The sequence below is a fragment of the Chiloscyllium punctatum genome, chromosome 4, assembly GCF_047496795.1.
Source record: "Chiloscyllium punctatum isolate Juve2018m chromosome 4, sChiPun1.3, whole genome shotgun sequence".
NCBI lineage: Eukaryota > Metazoa > Chordata > Chondrichthyes > Orectolobiformes > Hemiscylliidae > Chiloscyllium > Chiloscyllium punctatum.
In genome coordinates, this window is record NC_092742.1 from 54,450,185 (window position 1) to 54,477,496 (window position 27,312).

Genomic DNA, 27,312 nt, shown 5'->3' on the forward strand with positions numbered 1-27,312 from the left:
GCAATTCATCAACTTCACCAACACATTCCACCCTGACCTTAAATTTACCTGTACCATCTCTGACACCTCGCTCCCCTTCCTGGACCTCTCCATCTCCATTAGTGACGACCGACTTGACACTGACATTTTTTACAAACCCACCAACTCCCACAGTTACCTGGATTATACCTCTTCCACCCTATCTCTTGCAAAAATGCCATCCCGTATTCCCAATTTCTCCGCCTCCGCCGTATCTGCTCCCAGGAGGACCAGTTCCACCATAGAACACACCAGATGGCCTCCTTCTTTAGAGACCGCAATTTCCCTTCCCACGTGGTTAAAGATGCCCTCCAAAGCATCTCGTCCACATCCCGCACCTCTGCCCTCAAACCCCACCCCTCTAACCGTAACAAGGACAGAACGCCCCTGCTGCTCACCTTCCACCCTACAAACCTTCGCATAAATCAAATCATCCGACGACATTTCCGCCACCTCCAAAAAGACCCCACCACCAGGGATATATTTCCCTCCCCACCCTTTTCCGCCTTCCGCAAAGACCGTTCCCTTCGCGACTACCTGGTCAGGTCCACACCCCCCTACGACCCACCCTCCCATTCTGTCACTTTCCCCTGCCACCGCAGGGTAAAACCTGTGCCCACACCTCCTCCCTCACCTCTATCCATGGCCCTAAAGGAGCCTTCAACATCCATCAAAGTTTTACCTGCACATCCACTAATATCATTTATTGTGTCCGTTGCTCCCGATGTGGTCTCCTCTACATTGGGGAGACTGGGCGCCTCCTAGCAGAGCGCTTTAGGGAACATCTCCGGGACACCCGCACCAATCAACCAAACCGCCCCGTGGCCCAACATTTCAACTCCCCCTCCCACTCTGCCGAGGACATGGAGGTCCTGGGCCTCCTTCTCCGCCGCTCCCTCACCACCAGACGCCTGGAGGAAGAACGCCTCATCTTCCGCCTCGGAACACTTCAACCTCAGGGCATCAATGTGGACTTCAACAGCTTCCTCATTTCCCCTTCCCCCACCTCATCCTAGTTTCAAACTTCCAGCTCAGTAACTGTCCCCATGACTTGTCTGGACTTGTCCTACCTGCCTATCTCCTTTTCCACCTATCCACTCCACCCTCTCCCTCCTTGACCTATCACCTTCATCCCCTCCCCCACTCACCCATTGTACTCTATGCTCCTCTCTCCCCACCCCCACCCTCCTCTAGCTTATCTCTCCATGCTTCAGGCTCACTGCCTTTATTCCTGATGAAGGGCTTTTGCCCGAAACGTCGATTTCGCTGCTCGTTGGATGCTGCCTGAGCTGCTGTGCTCTTCCAGCACCACGAATCCAGTATTTGAAATGCAGTTGCGGCCGTCGCGCTGGGCGGAGCGGAGTGAAACGCGTTCGGTTATTAGTGACGCTTTGTGCTTGCCGTCGATGCCGGGAGCCGGGGTGTTTGGGGGGGGAAGGGGGTAGGAGGTAGGAGGTTGTGGGGAGGCTGATGGCTGCGGTCTTCCTGGTGATGTTGTATGAATATTCACCGCTCTTCTACATAACCCTCATCTTCCTCTGCTTCTTTGTAACCACCGCCGTCATCTTGGGATGGTAAGTGTCGCAGATAAAGGTGCCCCGCAAATAAAAATGTTGCCGGGTCTGGAGTCTTGATAACGATGAAGACGTTCACTTTATTTCCCCAAAACAGGTTTGTTTGGGATATTCCCGTAATAATCCGGAATTCGGAGGAGACCGAGTCCGGGACCAGGGTGCAGAGAAAACGGATGGTGCAGGTGAAAAACCCGTTCGCGTTGGAAGTTTTGAACCCCGGTGCTGCATCAGTTATCGGTAATTACTTTGTTATTTTAAATGGTTCCTCTGTGTGGAACTGCAAGAAACATGGTTCAGAGGATTCAAATATTGGCCCTTAACTAACCAGAGCCACTGTTAATACCCACTTTGAGCGATTGTGAGTGAGCAGTGGATGATACTCAGGCATGCACTTCTCATTCTTAAAGCTCTGTTTAAAAAAACGAAACATCCCATCTGCTATGTCAGGTCTGATGAAGAGTCATCTAGACTCGAAACGTTAGCTTGCTGTCTCTCTACGGATGCTGTTATTTCCAGCATTTTTTTTTTGGTCTCCTCTCGTCTAATGTGTCCAACTGTCAATCTCTGTTATTGGAAAGCCTACCAATGAATCTACTTTTTACATGTTGTTTCCCAACTCTTTGATAGCTATTTCTGCCAGAGAGTAGTTTACGGCAGTTTGGATTTCATTCGAAAATAGTAATTTGGTCAGCTAAAGTCTTAAGATCTCTCTCTCTCTCCTTCTGACCTCCCCGCCCTTCCCCCATCACTGTTATTGTTTACCTTCAGACTAGTCCAGAACTGTTTAGGGCAATGTGCAGATGACAGATTTGCAACAGCATGTTGATATCATGACACCCTGATTTCAAACTTAGTGTGGGTGAAGTTTTGGGAATGTTTTATTGGTTCATAAAGTATTCAATAATTTGTAGTGAAGAGGTATGGCATGAGTTCTGATTTTCAGAGAATATGGGCCTCGATTAGCAGACAGGCTCATGCCCGAAACGTCAATTCTCCTGCTCCTTGGATGCTGCCTGACCTGCTGCGCTTTTCCAGCAACACATTTTCAGCTCTGATTTCCAGCATCTGCAGTCCTCACTTTCTCCTAAAAAAACTTTGTTCTTTTGTTAAAAGTACATTGGCAGCATCTTGTGAGTATGTTCAATGGCTGACTGTTAAGAGCAACAAATTGTAACAGTAGAACTAAAGTAAAAGTAAAAACTAAAATAAAAACCAGGTTTCACTCTGGAATCTGACTTGTCCAGAATTACTATTGCCTTGGATCATGACACATTTGGGTAGTTTGTAACAAATATTAAGTAGCGTAGCATGACAATTGACTTTGAACCTGTTGTTTCTGAAAATCTCCACCGGAATGATCTTCGCCTCATATCTGGGTATGTTGTGAACTAACAATCACATTATCATTGAATGATGATACAGTTGTTAGGATTTAAGTTTTTTTGACAGGTTTATTTTGGTGGAAGTTTATTAGGATGTGCTGCTTTTTTAAGAACCCTCATTTAAATGATTGACTTAAAACTTGGCATCACTGGTTAATAAATTATTTCAAAGGTGAACTAGATGGTCCTTGATCAAGCAGTTTGCCTCAATTCCTGCACTCGTATTTAAAGTAATTCCTGTGTGTGTCTTAATCATGAGAGATATCTGAATCTATTGGTCCTGTATTTCATGGGTAAAAATTGTTTGGGCATTTTTCATTCCTACTCTACCAGTCAATCATTGACTACTGATGAGCCAATACGTCAAATCCCAACCATAACTGGGCTACAATGACCTCTTGTGTTTGTTCTATTTGATTTATATTTCTCCTTTCTACCTCTTTTTCCATTTTTGTCAATATGTCTTTCAACCTGCTGTCTTTCTTGCGTACTCTTTATTTCTGTTATGTCTAATTTGTCTCCAAATCACCCTTTTTGTTTGATATTTTACTTTCTGCATTCATTTTTCATTGGTCAAGAAGATCAACTGTTTGACACGATACGATACAATGTAGGATAGGAACAGGTGCTTCGGCCCACCAAGCCTGAACCAATTCTAATCCTTATTTAGACCCACTACTTATTGCCCATGTGCAGTTTCTACCCCTCAACACACCTCTTGTTCATGTGCCTTTCAAGATAGGTCTTAAAACATTGCTGATGTGGCTGCTATCACCACCTCCGCTGGCAGTGTGTTACAGACATCCACCACTATCTGTGTGAAAATCTTTCCACACTTCTCCCCTAAATTTTCCCCCTCTCACCTTGAGCCTGTATCTTCTTGAAGTTTATCTTTCCACCCTGGGAAAAATAAACCTCTGAATATCCATCCTACCTATGCATCTCATAATTTTGTAGACTTCTATCAGGTTGTCTCCTCAGCCTTCGTTTTCCAGTGAAAACAGACAGAGTTAATCCAACCTCTCCTCGTGACTAGAACCCTTAAGACTAGGCAACATCCTAGTAAACCTCATCTGCACCCTCTCCAAAGCAACCATGTCCTTCTATTAGTGTGGTGACCAGAACTGCACAAAAAATTCTAAATGTTGCCTATCTAAAGTTTTGTACAGCTGGTAACATAACTTGCTAACTTTTACATTCAGTTCCCCAGCAAATGATGGCCAGCATGCTGTGTGCCTTCTTGACCACCTTAGCCACTTGTGTTTGCACCTTTGGGGATCTTTGTGGGCGGCACGGTGGCACAGTGGTTAGCACTGCTGCCTCACAGCGCCAGAGACCCGGGTTCAATTCCTGCCTCTGGCGACTCTCTGTGTGGAGTTTGCACATTCTCCCTGTGTCTGCGTGGGTTTCCTCCGGGTGCTCCGGTTTCCTCCCACAATCCAAAAATGTACAGGTTAGGTGAACTGGCCATGGTAAATTGCCCGTAGTGTTAGGTGAAGAGTTAAATGTGGGGGAATGGGTCTGGGTGGGTTGCGCTTCGGTGGGTCGGTATGGACTTGTTGGGCCGAAGGGCCTGTTTCCACATTGTAAGTAATCTAATCTAATCTGTGGACCTGTATGCCCAGATCCCTCTATATGTCGAAATGTTCATGCATTCTCAGGTGTACCATTCATATTGCTGTACCGTTAATGTTTCAGTGATATAGCAATTTGCAGTGTAAATTTAAACCAATTTCTACAGAGGTGTAGCAAAACTAGTTAACGTGGTTCACCACAAAATATGACATTACAGCAATTTCTTACTGTAGGATAAATTTTAGGCATGACCTTACACAGTCCTCAAATTGTAGTGCAACTGCAATAAAATTCAACTAATTTGAGGCTCCCTATTCAGTATGGTTTTTCTTATCCAGTCATCACTTGAAAGTCGATTTTGGGCTTGTAAACGTGAATTAGGTTCATTGTCCTTTTAAGTATGAAAATGGTTGTCTGTTGAATCTCAGTGCTCAGCAGTTCTCTATAATGATGGCCAATGCATAAACATTTTGTCCTTGCCTCCTTTGGCATCTTAGGGTTCATGTACTATTTGGACAACACAATTTTTTCAGCCTTTGATACATCTGATATACCTTATTTAGTGATACATCAGATAATATCAATTTAATATTTAACTTACTTTGCTTTTATTTTTACCTTTGTTTATTTTCACTTTCTAACTTCCCCTCTCATTTCTTTGTGATATTGGAAGAGTTTTTCTGGAGTATGTGTAATGTTCTTAGCTTCCTTAATCTCAAGTCTTTGCTGCTTTCATAACACTTCTCACCAACTTTCGTAAATTCATGTATACTTTTCAAATTGCTCCTACCTTACTAGATTTCAAATTATTTTCTTTATATTTCACGCTTTTAATCAACATTTTCATTCAGTTTGAAGAATCTATATGTTGAACTTATTTATTTTTATTGTACACTTACTGTATTCATGGATGAGACCTTCAGAGAATACCCTTCTCATTCATTTTGATTTCTCTGCAGCCTTTGACTTGGTTGATCACAACATACTGCTCAATCAGATCTTCTCTGTTGTTAGAGATTGGAAACGTCTTAGTGTAATTCTATTGTCACTAATCCAATCATAGTCAGGAAGATGCCTGCAATGTCCCTTTGCATTGTTGCGTTGGATCACAAAGTGGCCAAGCAGAGGCTGATCGCTAAGTTTGGTACTCATGGGGATGGCCTTAACCAGGACCTTGGGTCCATGTCACACTGCAGGTGACCCCATTGCACTCTGCACTCTCGTTCTCACACACACACGCACACACCCTGTCTCATACACAAGCTTTCTCTCATACACTCACATGTACTCACCCACACAAGAACCTCTCACGGACTTATACCCCTTTACACTCGAGACTCATACACGTACACACTCTCACAGGCACTCATTCCCCCCACACACAAGTTTGTGAGGTGAATTTGTACTTGCAGAGTTACATTTTATTTTGCTCAAAAACTGCATGAATCCATGTAAGATTCTGTAAATCCGTTTTTGAGATTAGAATCAGACTGAACATTGGGACACAGACCGCCTCATACCTTCAATACATTATCTGGGCTGACATGGCACCAATTGATAAAGTTCACTTGAGAATGTAACTTTAAAAAAAGTTCTGGGATTTACATATGAAAGAACTGACACCAACATGGTCATTCCAAAAGATAAAAGACTTGAAAAACATCTGGACTGTTTGTTAATATAATTTCAGTTGCATCACACTGTAAACTTTTTTGCTGTAAATTCTGTGTCTTACGATCTTATACTCAACAACCACCTGATGAAGGAGCAGCACTCCGAAAGCCAGTGCTTCCAAATAAACCTGTTGGACTATAACCTGGCATTGTGTGAATTTTTAACTTTGTATACCCCAGTCCAATACTGGCACCTCCAAATCTTTCTGGTCCTGCACTGTTGCCTTTAGAGCCCTCCAAAAATCTATCCTTGGGAGTTTCCTATTACTCATGCATGTTGTCACGCAACAGCAATGTCTCATGACAAGGTGTCACATTCTACACAGAGTCATAGAGATATACAGCACGGAACAGACCCTTTGGTCCACGCCGACCATATATCCCAACCCAATCTAGTCCCACGTGACAGCACCTGGCCCATATCCATCCAAACATTTCCTATTCATATACCAATCCAGATGCCTTTTAAATGTTGCAATTGTACTAGCCTCCACCACTTTCTTTGGCAGCTCATTCCATACATGTACCACCCATTGCGTGACAAAGTTGCCCCTTAGGTCTCTTTTATATCTTCCCCTCTCACTGTAAACCTATGCCCTCTAGTTCTTTCCCCACCCCAGGGAAAAGACTTTGTCTATTTATCCTATTTATGCCCATCATGATTTTATAAACCTCCATAAGGTGCCCCCTCAGCCTCTGATGCTCCAGGGAAAACAGACCTAGCCTATTCAAACTCTCCCTATATCTCAATCCTCTAACCCTGGCAACATCCTTGTAAATTTTTTCTGAACCCTTTTCAAGTTTCACAACATCTATCCAATAGGAAGGCGACCAGAATTGCACACAATATTCCAAAAGTGACCTAACCAATGTCTTGTACAGCTGCAGCATGACCTCCCAACTCCTGTACTCAATACTCTGACCAATAAAGGAAAGCATACCAAACGCCACCTTCACTATCCTATCTATCTGCAACTCCACTTTCAAGGAGCTATGAATCTGCACTCCAAGGTCCCTTTGTTCAGCAACACTCCCTAGAACATTACCATTAAGCGTATAAGTCCTGCTAAGATTTGCTTTATCAAAATGCAGCATCTCGCATTTACCAAATACATGTACATCCTGTCCCTCAGGATTCCCTCAAACAACATGCCCACCACCGACATCAGGCTCACTGGTCTAAGTTCCCTTGCTTGTACTTACCACCTTTCTTAAACAGTGGCATCACATTAGCCAACTTCCAGTCTTTCGGCACCTTACCTGTGACTATAGATGATCCAAATATCTCCGCAAGCAGCCCAGCCATCACTTCTCTCGCTTCCCACATAGTTCTAGGGTACACCTGATCAGGTCCTGGGGATTTATCCACCTTTTCCCATTTCAAGACATCCAGCTCTTCCTCCTCTGTAATATGGACATTTTACAAGATGTCACCATGTATTTCCCCGCATTCTATATATTCCATGTCCTTCTCCACAGTAAACACAGAAGCAAAATGCTCGTTTAGTATCTTCCCCCATCTCCTGCGGCTCCACACAAAGGCTGTCTTGCTGATCTTTGAGGGGCTCTATTCTCTCCCCAGTTACCCTTTTGTTTTTAATGTATTTGTGAAAACCCTTTGGATTCTCCTTAACCCTATTTGTCAAAGATATCTCATGTCCTATTTTTGCCCATCTGATTTCCCTCTTCAGTATACTCCTACTGCCTTTATACTCTTCTAAGGATTCACTCGATCTTCCTGTCTATACCTGACATATGCTTCCTACTTTTTCTTAACCAAACCCTCAATTTCTTTAGTCATCCAGCATTCCCCATACCTACCAGCCTTTACTTTCACACTAACAGAAATATACTTTCTCTGGTTCTCGTTATCTCATTTCTGAAAGCTTCCCATTTTCCAGCCGTCCCTTTACCTGCAAACTTCTGCCCCCAATCAGGTTTTGAAAGTTATTGCTTAATACCATCAAAATTGGCCTTTCTCAAATTTAGAACTTCAACTTTTAGATCTGGTCTATCCTTTTCCATCACTATTTTAAAACGAATAGAATTATGGTCACTGGCCCCAAAGTGCTCCCCCACTGACACCTCAGTCAGCTGTCCTGCCTTATTTCCCAAGAGTAGGTAAAGTTTTGCATCTTCTGTAGTAGGTACATCCACACACTGAATCAGAAAACTTTCTTGTACACACTTAACAAATTCCTCTCCATCTAAACCCTTAACACTATGGCAGTCCCAGTCGGTGTTTGGAAAGTTAAAATCCCCTACCATAATCACCCTATTATTCTGACAGATAGCTGAGATCTCCTTACAAGTTTGTTTCTCAATTTCCCTCTGATTATTGGGGAGTCTATAATACAATCCTAATAAGGTGATCATCCCTTTCTTATTTCTCAGTTCCACCCAAATAACTTCCCTGGATGTATTTCCAGGAATATCCTCCCTCAGTACAGCTGTAATGCTGTCCCTTATAAAAAATGCCACCCCCCCTCCTCTCTTGCCTCCCTTTCTATCCTTCCTATAGCATTTGTATCCTGGAACATTAAGCTGCCAGTCCTGTTCATCCCTGAGCCATGTTTCTGTAATTACTATAATTACTGTGGTATCCCAGTCCCATGTTCCTACCCATGCCCTGAGTTCATCTGCCTTCCCTGTTAGACCTCTTGCATTGAAATAAATGCTGTTAATTTATCAATCCTACCTTGTTCCCTGCTTTATCCCTGCCTGCCTGGACTGTTTGACTCACTTCTGTTCGCAATTGTACCAGTCTCAGATTGATCTCTTTCCTCACTAGCTTGCTGGGTCCCACCTTACTAGTTTAAATCCTCCTGAGCAGCTCTAGCAAAGTTCCCTGCCAGTATGTTCGTACCCTTCCAATTTAGGTGCAATCCGTTCTTCTTGTACAGCTCACTTCTACCCCAAAAGAGATTCCAATGATCCAAAAACGTAAATCCTTCTCCCATACACCAGCTCCTCAGCCATGCATTCATTTGCCCTCTTCCTGCCCTCACTAGCTCATAGCACCGGGAATAATCCTGATATTACTACCCTTGAGGACCTCCTTTTTAAATTCCTGCCAAACTCTGTGTAATCTCCCTTCAGAATCTCCATCTTTTCCCTTCCTATGTCATTGGTTCCAATGTGTACAATGACTTCTTGCTGGTCCCTCTCCCCCTTGAGAACATTCTGCACCCTCTCTGAGACATCCTTGATCCTGGCACCAGGGAAGCAACACACCATTCTGCTTTACCACTGCTGGCCACCGAAACGTCTGTCTGTGCCCCTGACTAGAGAATCCCCTAACACAATCGATCTCTTGGAACTTAATGTACCCCTCGTTGAATTAGAGCCAGTCTCAATACTAGAAACTTGGCTGTTCATGCTACATTCCCCTGAGAATCCGTTCCCCCCCCCCCCCCCCCCCCCCCCCGACATTTTCCAAAATGGCGTACTTTGAAATGGGGATAGCCACAGAAGACCCTGCACAAACTACCTACCTCTCTTACCTTTCCTGGAGTTTAACCCATTTATGTGACCGAATCTGCGATTTTTTTTTTTCCCCCCCCCCCCCCCCCTTCCTATAATGGCCATCCATCACATCCCTTGCTCTTGTAAATTCCTCATTGCCTCTAACTGTCTCTCCAACTATCCATTCGATCTGATAGGATTCGCAACCAACGGCATTTATTGCAGATGTAATCCTCAGTAACCCATAAACTCTCCCTAAACTCCCACATCTGACAAGAAGAGCATATCACTCTACTAAGGGCCATTTTTGCTTCTTTCAATCTACAGACCCAGAAAATAGCACTATCTTATTCCTCGACAAAACACTGCTCCAGGTTAAATTAATACTTAAGGCTTATATTCTAAGTTTAATCAAGAGACATATCTCAATAAAACATATAATCAAGAAAGAACCCACTCTACTCACGACTACAGACTGACTGTAAGGCCACGCTTAAAATATTCACTTATCTGTTTCTGTGCTGTGACCTGTCCCAAACAAGTTCCTCCAAGATTAGTTGTGAATTTCACTGTGTGGTGATGATTTCCAACTCTAGTCCCCATCACTGCTGTCAATCTTTCTGCTCCCTCTGCTGTCAGGCTGCTATTCTGACACAATCCTGGGTGAATTTTTCTGTTGGTAGATGTTAGGCAGACCAAAGGAGCTGTCTTCAGTTCCAACCATTACTAAAGTTATTGCCTGGAGAATAAGATCTTAAGCAGAAGAGGAGAACATCAAGCAAGTTCCTTCGAAGTAAATTTTTAGCTTTAAAACTGAGGTACGTAAATTTGTATCCTGTTCACAACCAAAGCAGATGACTTATGGATGGAATTTAATTCCAAAATTAAGCTCGTCAGTGGGCTATCTTTTCTCTTTTATTTTGACTTTAATGTCCTCTGACCAACTCTGCTTGCAGTGAAATGAGTCTGGAAAGTTTTCAAAACATCTACTACAATGGAAGCCACACAACAAAACAAAATTGCATTCAGCACTAACTGCAACTTTAACTCTGGGGATGGAAAGATGGATAACAAATAGATGTGCTGTGTCAGTAGTTGAAGACCCTCTTCTACTTCTGGATTAAGTGCATTGTTGGAATCCTACATAAGAAAAATAACCACAAGTCTAACTGTTGACATTGAAATTCTTCCTTACATCTTGGTGAGCATAAAAAACTATGGACAAGTTGGACCATTGGGCTGTTTCTGTGCTGTATGACCCTATGACTATTTAGGAGAAAGTGAGGACTGCAGATGCTGGAGATCAGAGCTGAAAATGTGTTGCTGGAATATAAAATGCTGGAATATAAATTTTATTAAATATAAAATGTGTTGCTGTCCTGCTCCTATGACTATTTATTTTATTCTAATCTATCACCAGAATGATGGCTGCACTGACAAAGAATTATTGAATTTTGTGAGATATGTAATTAGATGCATATATTGCACTTTAGTTCTTCTTAGGCAGACCTTTGGGATTAAAGATGACTTTCTTCCACTTTGGTGTTGTGGATGTGAGGTGACTAAATAGCCCAATACTGGATGTGCACACCCTGCTGCAGATACGATAAGTAGTTTTTACTGAAGTGGGATACTCAGGATTTCATATTCTCCTTCCATTGTTCGTGATTGCCCTCCATCTGGCCTGTTGGAGATGTTTGGCACATTCACAGAGACTTCACTTCTATCTAATGCTATTAAGGTTTAAATGACTATAAGAAATGACTGTGTCAGTTGTGACTTTTATTTTAACTGTTCATTATCTTACATCAAGTTCAATCTCCTTAATATAATGCACAAAATTTTCATTGCATCTTGAACACAACATGTGTAATAAATAGAAATCTAGGCATGTTATTTAAGACTATACCATTTCTCTGCAACGGTTCAGAAATGATGAGTTAACAATTCATTCATGACTTAAAAGGCAATGAAAAGGCATCAATATTTGTGCAAGATTATCTTTAAAACTTTAATAAGATAGCTATATCTGCTCTTACTGGGTTATAGTTAGCATGAAAATTTGAGAAATGTCTGGTGAGGACCACATTAGGATTATTCATACCCCATAGATTTAATTGTATGCCAATACTTCTGATTAACATTTGAAAAATGGTTACTAGATTTTATATTGCGATGGATGGCCATCTGGTAAAAAGAGAAGTGTATGTTTTCATGACTCAACACCTTCAAAGAAACTTGAAAGGGTTCAGAAAAGTTTTATAAGGATGTTGCCAGGATTGGAGGATCTGAGCTACAGGGAGAGGCTGAACAGGCTGGGGCTGTTTTCCCTGGAGCGTCGGAGGCTGAGGGGTGACCTTATAGAGGTTTACAAAATTATGAGGGGCATGGCTAGGATAAATAGACCCTGGGGTCTTTTCCCTGGAGTTGGGGAGTCCAGAACTAGAGGGCATAGGTTTAGGGTGAGAGGGGAAAGATATAAAAGAGACCTAAGGGGCAACCTTTTCACGCAGAGGGTGATACGTGTATGGAATGAGCTACCAGATGGTGTGGTGGAGGCTGGTACAATTGCAACATTTAAGAGGCATTTGGATGGGTATATGAATAGGAAGGGTTTGGAGGGATATGGGCCGGGTGCTGGCAGGTGGGACTAGATTGGGGTGGGATATCTGGTCGGCATGGACGGGTTGGACCGAAGGGTCTGTTTCCATGCTGTACACCTCTATGACTCTAAGAGGAGCAAAAAGCATGAGGGAAGGCTGGAGAAAGTATGTGTTCTGGAGTACAAGCAAGAGATATTGCAGGGTCAACACTTTACTGAGTTCCAAGCCTTGGTTGTGTTGCTTATGAAGTGGGAGAAAGTAATTGGAACAAATTGCCATTGACTTCTTGTGATTCTTGCCTAAAAGCTGGCTTGGGAGTTTTATCACGTATCTTCTGTGGAAAAGAGAGAAAAAGCTGAAAATGCAGGTTAATCAAAGAAGTTAACATGCAATTAAAAGTTCTTGTGTGTTTGCTGTCTATTTTCTGAAGGTGTAGATAAATTGCTTGTACATTGCTTATTTGTTATTTGGTCAGATGATTACTTTTCAATTGTGGAATTTCTGCATTTCTAAAAGTAGTACTGTCTTTTCAAAAGTTTAGCAAGTTACATGTTCATTTTATAAAATTATTATTGTGCATTGATGACCATACCAGTAATGAATCTCATTTTTACAACTAACCAAGGGCATGGCCCTTGTTTCAAACGATACTCTATACTTTACAATAAGACTAATAGTGAAGGGCTAGATTCTCAGTTTAACCAGAATTGTACAATTTTTAATCACTTAATTTTTGGAGTTGTACGAATTTTTAAAGAATAATTACTGTGAAAAATCTCTCCCTGTGTTGATTATTTTAATATTACTTTGTTGAACTAACCAGCTTTTTGTTGCTACCAGTTCTCACTTGCAAAACTTTGCTGTAAATTTATTTAATTTCTAAATCCTAGTATTTTCTTAACCTATGGATGGGTATATGAATAGGAAGGGTTTAGAGGGATATGGGCCAAGTGCTGGCAAATGATACTAGGTTAGGTCAGGATATCTGGTCGGCATGGATGAGTTGTTTCTGTGGTCTGTTTCTGTGCTGGAAATCTCTGACTCTAAACAATATAATTCTTAAACAGTAAATCATTCCAACATAAGCACCAATTTACATGGCTCAACATAACTTTAAGACTTCAGAACTTTTGTGATGTCTTTCTTTGTTTTGATGTGAGAGGTTTTTCTTGGGTTGGATAAGGAGGTAAAAATCTTCAGTCACAGTCTCTGTGCCCAACATAGTCACAGCCAGTTTCTGGCCTTTTCTTTTAAATTTCCCTTATTCTGTAACATGACTACCTGCCTCACGTCCTTCAATCTCATTGAGAACTGTCACCACCTCCTTGTTCCTGTTGTATTGAAATCTATTTCTGCTGTATCAAGATATAGTGTTGTATTTTCAACATTGTTTGTTTTATATGAAAAAAAGTTGAGAATGCAGTACCTTGTGGCCAATGTGAGTCTATTGACTGACTGCAATGCACGGGAGATAATGGTGTAAGAATATGCTCAAGAAATATAGGAAGTTATTTTCACCTTGTTTCTCTTTCCACTATCACAATATTCACTCCGTCTTTTACAAAATCAAATGAGCTTTTCTGGAAGGTGCTAACTTTATAAGTTCTGATGAAGAACATAATTTGTCAGTAACTACATTTCTAATGTACTTCTCAACAAGTTAGTCTGTGCTGAGAATACTTTGGATATAATTTGCTATGTCTGAAACCGTTTCTGCATTATCTTTGCAGGTGGAGTAAATCTCAAATCTCATTGCATAGAGAAATGCCTTCTGACTGTCTACTGGGGATGTAATGTTCATAAACTTCACGAAGGATTACAAAAACATATTTACAGCTTCAGAATCAAGGTGCCACAGAAACTGGAAGAAGCTATAGATAGACAATATCTCTATCAAGAGACATTTCTGTATCCTTTTTTTAAATTTCTGAACAAATCTGAGTCTTGTATACCTATCAAAGTTGTTAATAATGTTAACTAATTTCAAATGGCATACAAAAATAGCAATTGACTTGTGAGGCACCTTCAGGGTAGTAAAATGTCACAACCATCATTTAATCAAGAGTGACACGGAGCCGCATTCAGATATTAGTTTCTGGTTACCTAAAGTTTGATCAAAGAAGTAGGTTTTGAGGATTGTTCTAAAGAAAGAAAATCAGGTAGAGAAGCAGAAAGGTGTTGGAAGAGCACCCAAACCTGGAGGTCCAGGCAACAGAGGATACTTTGGGATGTACAGTTGGTCAGAATTAGATAAGTGCACATATCTTTGGGAGCTATGGAGCTGACACGGGTCACAGATTGGGAGAGATTATAGGAGTTATGAAGTCTTGCTTCAGTTGAAGCTAACTTAGACTTTGCCCGGAGTATTGTGTGTAGTTTCGGTCTCCTTACCACAGCAAAAATGTTGCCACAGAGGGAGTGCAATAAAGGTTGACCAGACTTTGTCCTGAGATGATGTGGCTGGCCTATGAAGGGGATTGGGTAAATTGGGCCTGTGTTCTCCAGAGTTTTAAAGAATGGGAAATGATCTAATTGAAATCTACGAACTACTTCAAGGAATGGACAGTGCTAATGCAGGTAGGATGATTTCCTGGGTTGGGGGGCGGTTAGTGGACATTTTTTTGGGGGTATATCATTCAGGACCAAGACAAGGAGAGTGTCCTTTTCTCTCAAAGGGCGGTAAATCTTTAGGATTCTGTACCACAGGGCTATGGAAGTTCAGTCTTTGAATATTTGTAGAGTACAGGTTGATTTTGAAAAAATCTTTATCAGTGACATAAAGAGTTAGTGTGGGTATGAGGCATTGAAGCATTTGATTACATTAAATAGCAGAGCAGTTTGATAGCCTGAATGGCCTACTCTGTCCCCATATTCCTGAAATATAAACTATTAAAAACCTAGTTTAAAAACCCAAGTAATTATTAAACTGATCCCCAACTACATCTCCCTGGACTCTGACCAACATCCAAACCCCAGTAATCTCCATCTGGGGCTCAAATGCTGCAGGATTCACACTCCCTAACATCTCCTGCTCACCCAATTTTCCCAAAGCACTCCTTCATTGGCACCTTGATCTCACATCTATCTAATGCACTTGCCCTTTCACAAGAGCTGTCAAAGTTTATCTGCGAGCTAGACATTTAAATCTCAGAATACAGCAACAAACTGTGAGAAAGGGGACGTGGTTTACTGTTTCCTGACTCCTGCATTTTGCGGGATCTGTCAGACGTAAAATGCAACTCTGCATTTCTGAAGGATCCCTGACTGGAATCTTCTGTTAGAAATGCAGTGCTCTTTCTTTAAAATTTTGTTTAAAAACAAACAGCGTGGCAACCACGCTGAGATTGGAAAATTCATCCTAAACTGTTTTCTTTAAAACAAACCGGAGATTCAAATAACTGTGAATTTGTCTTGTAACATTACAATTTGAACTGATAATATGTTTCAGAATTAATTTCTTTACCATATTGTACTAGCATTGAAAAACAGAGTGACAGTGAAAAATTCTCTCAGCTACCTAAATATTTAACAATAAAAGATTTTGGGAGTCTGCCTCGAACACGATATCCACTAGTAGCATTGTTAACATTAGCAGAAGAGGAAGACTGGGACATTTATGAAATTGTAAGTATATGAATTGATTTTAAAAAAAATAAAAATGGTTACATACCAATTGAAAAATACTTTATTTTTGACCAACTGTCTACCTCCTTAGCAGATGGCAACATACTCTGGGCTATTGTAACATTGCATTAGAGGCCTGTGATGCTTTATGGAGCAGTAACTGATCCCAGCCTTGTGTTAACAGACTATTCAAACCACAGTTTGGTGCTGCAATTTTCAAACCTTCACATTTTTCCCCCTCCCTCTTTTTTTTGCTGTAGTTGGTCTAAGGCTGAAAGTCAATTGTGCCCCTCTGCAGCCTTGGAGAGTGAGAGAACATAGAAATATTAAATTGTATTACTTTTATAGGATGCTTAGAGCGAAACTTTATAAATGACTACAAATTGCAACTAAGAATCTATTGATGACCACGATGGCACGGTGGCTCAGTGGTTAGCACTGCTGCCTCACAGCGCCAGGAACCCTGGTTCGATTTCAGCCACGTGGGTTTCCTCTGGGTGTTCCGGTTTCCTCCCACAGTCCAAAGGTGTGCAGGTCAGGTGAATTGGCCATTCTAAATTGCCCATAGTAATAGGTGTATTAGTAGGGGAATGGATCTGGGTGGGTTACACTTCAGAGGGTCGGTGTGAACTTGTTGGGCCGAAGGGCCTGTTTCCGCACTGTAGGGAATCTAATCTAATCTAAACTAAATATTTCAGGCTGTATTGTGCAATTACTCAGAAACTTCAGCTTGATACAATTGGTTAAGTAAATCATCCATCAAACTACCTTTTAGAAATCCAAACTGTTTAAATGTTTTTGTTGCTGTGTTTACATTTTAATCGGAAAATTTCACAATATATGTGGCTTCTGTATCTTCAGGTTTCTATGGTTACAGTAATTCATGTTCCAGATGAGAAATACAGACTCACCTGCCGAATCTTGTACCAGTATCTGTTGACTGCACAAGGTCACATATATGACCTTAAGGTAGGTCCACCAGTTGTCATGATTATAGGAGAATGGAATCAACTATGCATTCTAATATTTCTCCTAAGGTTTATTGCAGAGAGCCTTTGAGAGTAAAATGCTACCATATTATGGTTTACATGCATAAAGATTATAGCCAAGATTTTCAGCTTGTTTTCTCTACTGTTTCCTGAGAGAGACTGTTATTAAGCTGTTTGATTATGGAGAGAGCAAGGAGCATTATTGCTGATTGCTAAGCATAAATAATAAAGGCATAGGTGAGTTTAGAAATTGGCAAAAGTAACAATTAAAACTGCGGTTCCTTATTAATATCATGGTTAATATTGCTGCACATCAAGTGGGAGACTGGCATTCAGTTCCCTAATGGGGAGAAGGTATTGACTTAAAGATTTTGACTGCTGTAGCTCAGTACAAAACCATCTGAGAGAAGGTTGCAGGTTTAAGTCCTCTCCAAAGAGTTCTTTATGCCTACCTTTTTATCCTCTAATTATAAATCCTCATGGTGCAGTGTTAGTTTTTGAAAATAAGAAGCAGAAATTTCTCTTTAAAGAAAAAAACCCAGCATGTTCATTATTGGATAGGCTAGAGTTTTTTTTTCCCCTTGTCTAATTATCCTTGTGAAAGTGGTAGTGAGCCATGACCATGAACAATTACAGTCCGTGTAATTTAGGTACGCCCAGAGTGTTGTTCAGAAGGGAATTTCAGAATTTTAAACAAGCAGTAGTGAGGGAACAGCCATATGTCGTGAAGCTGTATAGCTTGGCAGTTGATGGTGTTCCCATGTGTCCCTTGTCCTTCTAGGTGGTAGAAATTGCAGGTTTGAAAGGTTCTGTCGAGGGAATGAATGTTTAGATTGTGGACGGGATACTAGTAAAATGGGCTGTTTTTGTATTAATGGAGCTACGGTCATCCATGAAAATGGATGATATTCTGTCACATTCCTGATTTGTGTACTGTAGATGATGGGCAGGGCTTTGAGAATCAGGAGATTAGTTTGTTGCCTCAACTCCCAGATTCTGCCTCCTTCTCAGCTACAGTACTTATAAAGTTGATCCAGTTTAGTGTCTGGTCAATAGTAATCCCCAGGTTGTTGATAGTGGTGAATTCAATAATAATAATTCTATAAAATATCAAGGAGAGGTGGTCAAATTCTCATGTTCAAGATAGTCATTGCCTAGCACTTGTGTGATTCAGTTGTTGCTTCCCAGTTACCAATTCAAGCCTGAACATTCCCACTTATGAAGTACCTTCAGCAGCTTCATCAATGATCTTCCCTTCATAAGTGGGAATGTTCACCCATGAATCCACAGCGTTAAGTGAGATTTGCAACTCCTCAAATACTGAAACAGTCCATGTCCATGTGCAATAAGACTTGGACACTCAGGCTTGAATTGGTAACTGGGAAGCAACAACTGAATCACACAAGTGCTAGGCAATGTCTAGAACAGTGTCAGGGAGAACCCCCCTGCTGCAATGTCCTTGGACTGAGATTATGATCTCCAACTACTACAGCCATTTTCCTTTGGGTTAGGTTTAATGCACAAGATAGTAGGAAATAGGAGTAAAAATAGGTTATCTTGCCTGTTGAGCCTACTCTGTGATTCAATAATTTCATGGCTGATTTGATTATGGCCTTAATTCCATTTCCTTACCTGTCTCCTGTAACCCTGGATTCCCTTGTTAATCAAAAATCCATGTATCTTACCCTTGAGTATATTCAAACATCCAACCTCCACTGCTATCTATAAAAGACAACTTCTCTCGTCAAGCAGTAGTACATAGATGATGTTTGAGTGTGCAGAGACCAAGCACTATTAACATGTTCACCAAGGTGTTTGAGAGAATAGGCCTCAGACTGGACATCCGGAAAACTAAGGTTCTGTACCAGTCCACTGCTGTCGTACAACACTGCACCCACTGGCAGAATAGTGTATCAATGTGAGAGTTTGCTCCCTGGCCAGTATTCCCAGTATCGAGATACTGGTTATGCATACCCAGCTGTGATAAGTAGGCCACATTGTCCAGTTGAAAATGTGTTGCTGGAAAAGCGCAGCAGGTCAGGCAGCATCCAAGGAACAGGAGAATCGACGTTTCGAGCATAAGCCCTTCTTCAGGAATGAGGAAAGTGTGTCGATTCTCCTGTTCCTTGGATGTTGCCTGACCTGCTGCGCTTTTCCAGCAACACATTTTCAGCTCTGATCTCCAGCATCTGCAGTCCTCACTTTCCCCACATTGTCCAGTTGCCCAACAGACAATTTGGGGCGGCACGGTGGCACAGTGGTTAGCACTGCTGCCTCACAGCGTCAGAGACACAGTTCAGTTCCCACCTCAGGCAATAGTCTGTGTGGAGTTTGCACATTCTCCCCGTGTCTGTGTGGGTTTCCTCCCACGATCCAAAGATGTGCAAGTTAGGTGAATTGGCCATGCTAAATTGCCCATAGTGTTAGGTGAAGGGGTAAATATAGGGGAATGGGTTTGGGTGGGTTGCTCTTCGGAGGGTCGGTGTGGACTTTTTGGGCTGAAGGGCCTGTTTCCACACTGTAAGTAATCTAATCTAATAAAAATTTCCTAAAAAAATGCTCTACAGCAAGCTCTTCAATTGTAAGTGATCTCCAACAAGGCAGAGGACAAGGATGTCTTGAAAACCTCCCTAAATAAATGCAACATTCCTGCTGACATGTGGGAGTCACTTGCCCTAGAATGCATGAATTGGAGAAGAAGCCTCTGCGAAGACATCACTGAATTGAGTACGTAGAGGCTAAGTGAAAAGAGTGCACAGAATCTAGAGTGTCCCATTCACCCACCTGCCCCACCTGAGGCAGAGTGTGTGGCTCCATTGGACTACTGGACTATTTAGTGAGTACAGAACCCACTACCACCATCCCCCCGCAACCTGCCAGTCAGCCCGTTTACAACCCTCCACCACACTCACTGGCTGAGTGGAAACAAATCATCTTCAGCCCTTAAGGACTGGCAAAGCAGTAGACTGAGAAAAGAAAGAAGAGAATTAAAAAGACTTTGCATTGCTCTGAAAGAAAAGCTTCCTGTTCATCTTCACCTTAAATGATGGGAGATTTTATTTTGAAACTGTACTCAGTTCTTGATTCCCAAACCCCTGCCCCAAGAGGAAATGTTTTCTACTCCATCAGGACCCATCAGTATCTTGTATTTCAATTGATTGTCTCCTATTCTTCTAAACTGTAATGAATAAAGAAGTAGTCTGCTTAACCTTTCTTCATAAAATAGCCCCTTTCATCCCAGGAATCAGTGTTGTGACTTTCTCAGATATACTTAGAGTCATAGAGATGTCCAGCATGGATACAGACCCTTCGGTTCAACCCGTTCATGTCGACCAGATACCCCAACCCAATCTAGTCCCACCTGCCAGCATCCAGCCCATATCCCTCCAAACCCTTCCTATTCATATACCCATCCAAATGCCTCTTAAATATTGCAATTGTACCAGCCTCCACCACACCATCTGGCAGCTCATTCCATACATGTCCCACCCTCTGTGTGAAAAAGTTGCCCCTTAGAACTCTTATATCTTTCCCATCTCATCCAAAACCTATACCCTCTAGTTCTGGACTCCCTGACCCCAGGGAAAAGACTTTGCCTATTTACCCTATCCATGCCACTCATAATTTTGTAAACCTCTATAAGGTCACCCCTCAGCCTCCAACACTCCAGGGAAAACAGCCCCAGCCTGTTCAGCTACTTGCTTTGGAAGCAGTTAAATCTTTCCTTTACTAAGGAGATGAAACAGAACACGGTACTCCAGATGCATTCTGACCAATGTCCTGTTCAGTTGTAGTAAGATTTTCTAACTCTTGAACTCTATTCCTCTTGCAACATGGGCTAACATTCCACTTGCCTTCCTAATTGCTCTGGTCTCTTTGTACTGCAATATTCTACAGTCTCTATCCGCTTGCATAATATTCTGCATTTTCAGGTTTCCTGCCAAGATGGATAATTTCATACTTTGCAATATTGTATGCATCTGCCAATTTTTTTGCCCACTCACTTAACTTGTTTCAACACTTTTTGAAACCTCATCACTGTGTGTTTTCTTATCCTTGAGGGAGACTTGGCGAGTTACTGTGGTGCAATCTTGTAACTGGCACACATTGCTGTGACTATATGTTGGCATTGGAGGGAGTGAATGGTTAAAGCAATGTATGTGATAACAATCAAACAAGCAGTTTGTCTTGGATGATGTCAAGCTTCTTGAGTGTTATTGGAGCTGATGGATTATTCCGTCACACTCCTTACCTTGCCTTGTAGGAAATAGAAAGGCTTTGGAAATAAGGAGATGAGTTCACTGCCGAATTTAAGGAAACGGAGAGTGTGACTGATGGGGATGCGGATAGTGTGGATTTAGAAGAGGTTGCAGAAGAGGTTGCAAAAGAGGTCTAGCAGATGTTGGTTGTGTCCAACCAGTAAGATACATTGACCAAACTGGGAAGAACTAGAATAGAATTATAAAAGTAATAGACGATTTTATAATAGAGGATAGATAGCATCTTCTGTAACCAACAATATCAATCCCAAAGTGTGTGGCCTAGCAGATCCAAGGATATGGGATATTTCACGTCACCTGGAAAGGAAGAGACAAAACAATTAGACAAAAATAAAATCCATGTGAATAAGGATAAAACATAATAAAGACTTAGTCACAGGTGCAGGTGTCGTCTACAGATTACCTAATGATGAAAGTGAAGGAAGAAAATGTAGACAAGTTAGGGAATTGGTTTGTTTAAAGAAAATGGGAGATTGCCACTACCTTAATATTACTTGCTAGGAAGATGCTTATGAATGCTAAGAGGAGAGTTGAGGAGCAATATTTTCACTTAGAGGTTGGTAAGATCTGGAACTCCCTTCCAGGAAGGATGATTCAGTCAGAAACTCTTGTGATATTTAAGCAGTATTTAGATATTCATGTATACTGTCAAAGCCTTCAGAAGCAAAAACTGGAAAAATGGGATTAATGTAGTCAGATTTTGTCAACATTGTGTAGGCACAATATGCAAAATGGCTTCCTTCTGTGCTGCATTGAGTTCATGAACAGAAGTAGCTAATGGAAATAAGGGAATGGAGTTTCTACAATGTGTATTGTTGATTTTCTGATCCAACGTATAGTTCAATAAGGGAAGTTTTATTTTATTGGAACGGGTAATGAGAATAAACCAAAATAGATATGTGTGGCAAGACATTGCTGCAATAGTCATATATTATGTTTTGAGATAGGTTGGGGATAAACTGAGTCTGAGGGGCTGAGGTTATAGGCTTTGCAAAGAAAAAGGCAGTAATGGCAAGCAACAATGTAGAACAGAAACAAAGCATTTAAAGTGATAAACCTGTTCCACTAAAATGAAAGAACAGACTTAACAAAAATTCTCTGGATGAATAAAGATATCAGGGAATAATTGAAGGTTAAGAAAGTCAACAGAGGGTAGAATAAGAGACAGTACACAGCCCAGGCTTATGAGAAGCATCACTGATAACCAATCCTGTGCAGTATGCACTGTAAGCCGCTAATCTGACCCAGCCAGCCTGCCCAAGCAAGGCAGCCATAATAGCTGAACCAGAAAACAGTGACCAGGGCAGACATGAGATGCTCAACAGAACATCAATAGATAAAAGTGAGAAGGTATGATGGTGAGTTAAACCTGATGAGTATGTATTACCAATATGCAACACCGGTGTATCTGGTGAATTGAGATGTATTCAGTGCACATGATGGAGATGCCTGGCACTTGTGCTTCCTCTCAGCCATGCGGCCTCAAGGAAGCTCCGTGCACACTGATCAGCATACAGATTCGTGAATTCCACTTTTGGAAGCCAATACCGTGCACAGACCTCAGGTTCACGCAATCACAAGAAAAATTATAAGGAACTTTAGCTGGCACCCAGTCTTGTATGTGACAGTCTGCTTCATTGAATAACTTCCGATGCTTCATGCCCCTATGTGTGAAGTTAGTAATTAAAGCTAAGGCAGCAACCTTGATAGAACATAGAATATTACAGCGCAGTACAGGCCCTTCAGCCCTCAATGTTGCGCCAATCTGTGGAACTAATCTAAAGCCCATCTAATCTATGCTATTCCATTTTCATCCATATGTTTATCCAATGACCATTTAAATGTCCTTAAAATTGGTGAGTCTACTGCTGTTGCAGGCAATGCATTCCACGCCCCTACTACTCTGAGTAAAGAAACTACCTCTGACATCTATTCTATATCTATCACCCCTCAATTTAACACTGTGTCCTCTCGAGCCAGCCATCACCATCTGAGGAAAGTTGCGCTCACTGAGAGCCCTCATCTAACCCTCTGATTATCTTATGTCTCAACTAAGTCACCTCTCAACCTTCTTCTCTCTAACGAAAACAATCTCAAGTCCCTCAGCATTTCCTCATAAGACTATCCCTCCATACCAGGCAACATCCTAGTAAATCTCCTCTGCACTCTTTCCAAAGCTTCCACATCCTTCCTATGATGAGCTGACCAGAACTGCACACAATACCCCAAGTGCGGCTGCACTAGAGTTTTGTACAGCTGCAGCATGACCTCATGGCTTTGAAACTCAATCCCTCTACCAATAAAAACTAACACACCGTATGTAGCCTTAACAAACCTATCAACCTGGGTTATAACTTTAAGGGATCTGTATACATGGACACTGAGATCTCTCTGTCATCTACACTACCAAGAATCTTATCATTAGCCTAGTACTCTTTATTCCTGTTACTCCTTCCAAAAGTGAATCACCTCACACTTTTCTGCATTAAACTCCATTTGCCACCTCTCTGCCCAGCTCTGTAGTTTACTATGTCCCTCTATAACCTGCAACATCCTTCAGCACTATCCACAGCTCCACCGATCTTAGTGTCATTTGCAAATTTACAAACCCATCCTTCTATGCCCTCATCTAGGTTATTTATAAAAATGGCAAACAGCAGTGGCCCCAAAACAGATTCTTATGGTACACCACTAGTAACTGTACTCCAGGATGAACATTTCTCAACAACCACCACCCTCTGTCTTCTTTCAGCTAGCCAATTTCTGATCCAAACTACTAAATCATCATCAATCCCATGCCTCTGTACTTTGTTCAATAGCCTTCTGTGGGGAAACTTATCAAATGCCTTACTGAAATCCATATACACCACATCAACCGCTTTACCCTCATCCAACTGTTCGGTCACCATCTCAAAGAAATCAATTAGGTTGGAAGCATGACCTACCTTTCACAAAACCATGTTAAGTATCCCTAATCAACTTATTCCTCTCTAGATGATTAGAAATCCTATCTCCTATAACCTTTTCCAACATGTTACCCAAAACCGAAGTAAGGCTCACTGGTTTATAACTATCAGGGTTGACTTTACTCCTTCTTGGTCAAGGGGACAACATTTGCTATCCTCCAGTCTTATGGTACTATTCCTGTAGACAATGACAACAGAATGATCAAAGCCAAAGGCTCTGCAATCTCCTCCCTGGTTTCCCAGAGAATCCTAGGACAAATCCCATCCGGCCCAGAGGACTTTTACCTACTTTCACACTTTCCAGAATTGTTAACACCGCCTCCTTGTGAACCTCCAGCCCATCCAGTCGAGTAGCCTGTATCTCCATATTCTCCTTGACAACATTGTCTTCTTCCAGTATGAATATTGATGAAAAATATTCATTATGGCCTTCCCCTACCTCCTCAGATTCCACATACAACTTCCCACTACTGTCCTTGACTGGCCCTAATCTTTTTCTAATAATTCTTTTATTCCTGATATACCTATAGAAAGCTTTAGGGTTTTCCTTGATCCTAATTGCCGATGACTTTTCATGTCCCCTCTTAGCTACTCTTAGCTCTCTCTTTCGGTCTTTCCTGGCTAACTTGTAACTCTCAAGCACCCTAACTGAGCCTTCAACTCTAATCCTAACATAAGCCGCTGCCTTCTTCTTGACAAGAGATTTAGCTTCTTTAGTAAACCATAGTTCCCTCGCTCGACCACTTCCTTCCTGCTTGACAGGTACATACTTATCAAGGACACGTAGTAGCTATTCCTTGAATAAGCTCCACATTTCAATTATGTCCATCCCCTGCAGTTTCTGTCCCCATCCTATGCATCCTAAAACTTGGTTAATCGAATCATAATTGCCTTTCCCCCAGCAATAACTCTTGCCCTGTGGTATATACCTATCCCTTTCCATCGCTAAAGTAAACATAAGCGAATTGTGGTCACTATCACCAAAGTGCTCCCTGACCTCCAAATCTTTAACACCTGACCAGGTTCATTAACCAGTAGCAAATCCAATGTGACCTCGCTCCTTGTTGGCTTGTCTACATACTGTGTCAAGAAACCATCCTGCGCACATTGGACAAAGGCTGACTCATCTAAAGTACTCGAACTATAATATTTCCAGTCAATATTTGGAAAGTTAAAGTCCTCCATAACCATTAACCTGTCACTCTTGCTCCTGTCTAGAATTATCTTTGCTATCCTTTTCTCTACATCTCTGGAACTATTCAGAGGCCTTTGGAAAACTCCCAACAGGGTGACCTCTCTTTTCCTGTTTCTAACCTTAGCCCATACTACCTCAGTAGACGAATCCTCAAACGTCCTTTCTGCCACCATAATACTGTCCATGATTAACAACGTCACACCTCCTCCTCTTTTTATCACCTTCTATGTTCTTAGTGAAACATCTAAATCTCAGAACCTGCAACAACCATTCCTACTCTACCCATTTCTCCGAAATGGCCACAACATTGAAGTCCCAGGTGCCAACCCATGCTGCAACTTTGCCCACCTTATTCCGGATGCTCCTGGTGATGAAGTAGAGACACCTCAAACTACCTTCCTGCTTGCCGGTGAGCTCTTGCGAACTTGAAACATCATTTCTGACTTCACTACTCTCTCTCTATCTCTCTCTATCTCTCTCTATCTCTCTCTATCTCTCTCTATCTCTCTCTATCTCTCTCTATCTCTCTCTATCTCTCTCTATCTCTCTCTATCTCTCTCTATCTCTCTCTATCTCTCTCTATCTCTCTCTATCTCTCTCTATCTCTCTCTATCTCTCTCTATCTCTCTCTATCTCTCTCTCTCTCTCTCTCTCTCTCTCTCTATCTATCTCTCTCTCTCTCTCTATCTCTCTCTCTCTCTATCTCTCTCTCTCTCTCTATCTCTCTCTCTCTCTATCTATCTCTCTCTCTCTCTATCTATCTCTCTCTCTCTCTCTCTATCTATCTATCTATCTCTCTCTCTCTATCTCTATCTCCCTCTCTATCTCTCTCCCTCTCTATCTCTCTCTCTCTCTATCTCTCTCTCTCTCTCTCTCTGTCCCCAACTGTAACCCAGCTGCCTTTGTCTTGCAGCTGAGGATGACTATCCCTGTAACCCCCTCTACATCCCAAATGATCCGAAGTTCATCCAACTCCAGCTCCACTTTTCAAGGAGTTGGAGTTGGGTGCACTTCCTGCAGTGGAAGTCAGCAGGGACATTACTGGTGACTGCTACCTCCCACATTCTAAATTCAACTGTTCTAACCTCCATTCCCACTATTCTAAATTGCCAAAGAGACTGTTGAAAAACTTTTAAAAACTGGTTACCTTACCAATCTGGCGCACAGAACTTTTTTTTTTGGTTAGAGGATGAGGATGGGTGGGAGATACTGCCTAAGTAGTGTAATGCAACCACCCAAATATATTACTTATTCAGCAGTCCCATGTCCACTCCTGTTCAGCGTGCTCTCCACCTATTCACGAGGTAAGTTTTCAAATCAGTGATTCACCTTTCCATCAGACTCCTGGTCGACACTCCCATTTTTGCTCCTACTGAAACAAAAAAGTGGCAGTCTTTGGTTGGGGTGGCCTCATGTTGCCTGCTGTCAAAAGCAGTACATCCCTTCTCTCTCTCATGACCTGCAGAACATCCAGGCATGTGTAGTTGGAATGTGCAGACAAGTCTGCTCTCAGATATTTCCAGGGGCAAGTAGCAGGAGCCCAGCAGAGGTTGAGTGATGCTCCTGGAAAATGCTCAGAAGATTTAATGTTCTGCTTGCGCATGCAATGGCCTGAGAAGAACAGAATCACATAAAATCGATCTAAGCTACCTGTGAGTGGATGTACTTCCTACTTTAGGTGCGGCACCACACTTGTCTTCTAAAAGAGAGGATTCTATGCAAAGTGATCTTGGACTACAAACACATGCTGCACTGTGGGTTAGCAAGATCATGTCTTTTCTTTAGCAAAAGACAAGCCATACCCTAGAGTTTACTTTTACAGAAAAGGAATTGAAAGTTGGTAGATTATGCTCAGCCTGTATTGAAGTTTAGTTCAATCACACACGAGAGAACACCTGCAGGTTTGGGCACAATATTAAAATTATAATGCAGCATAATAAGGGATGCAGGGAATACTTACGATGGTGA

At 41.8% G+C, this 27,312-nt stretch overlaps 1 protein-coding gene across 1 annotated transcript in view; it reads left to right on the top strand.

Annotated features, from left to right (window-relative positions):
- The first annotated feature begins 1,472 nt into the window (after nt 1-1,472).
- cgrrf1 (cell growth regulator with ring finger domain 1) overlaps nt 1,473-27,312 on the top strand; it is a 33,601-nt gene continuing 7,761 nt past the window's right edge. Inside the window, exons 1-5 of the mRNA XM_072568749.1 lie at nt 1,473-1,592; nt 1,690-1,829; nt 14,021-14,198; nt 15,767-15,914; nt 16,776-16,883. Coding sequence (XP_072424850.1) covers nt 1,489-1,592; nt 1,690-1,829; nt 14,021-14,198; nt 15,767-15,914; nt 16,776-16,883 — 678 coding nt within the window. The 5' untranslated portion in view covers nt 1,473-1,488. The remainder of the gene's footprint in view (nt 1,593-1,689; nt 1,830-14,020; nt 14,199-15,766; nt 15,915-16,775; nt 16,884-27,312) is intronic.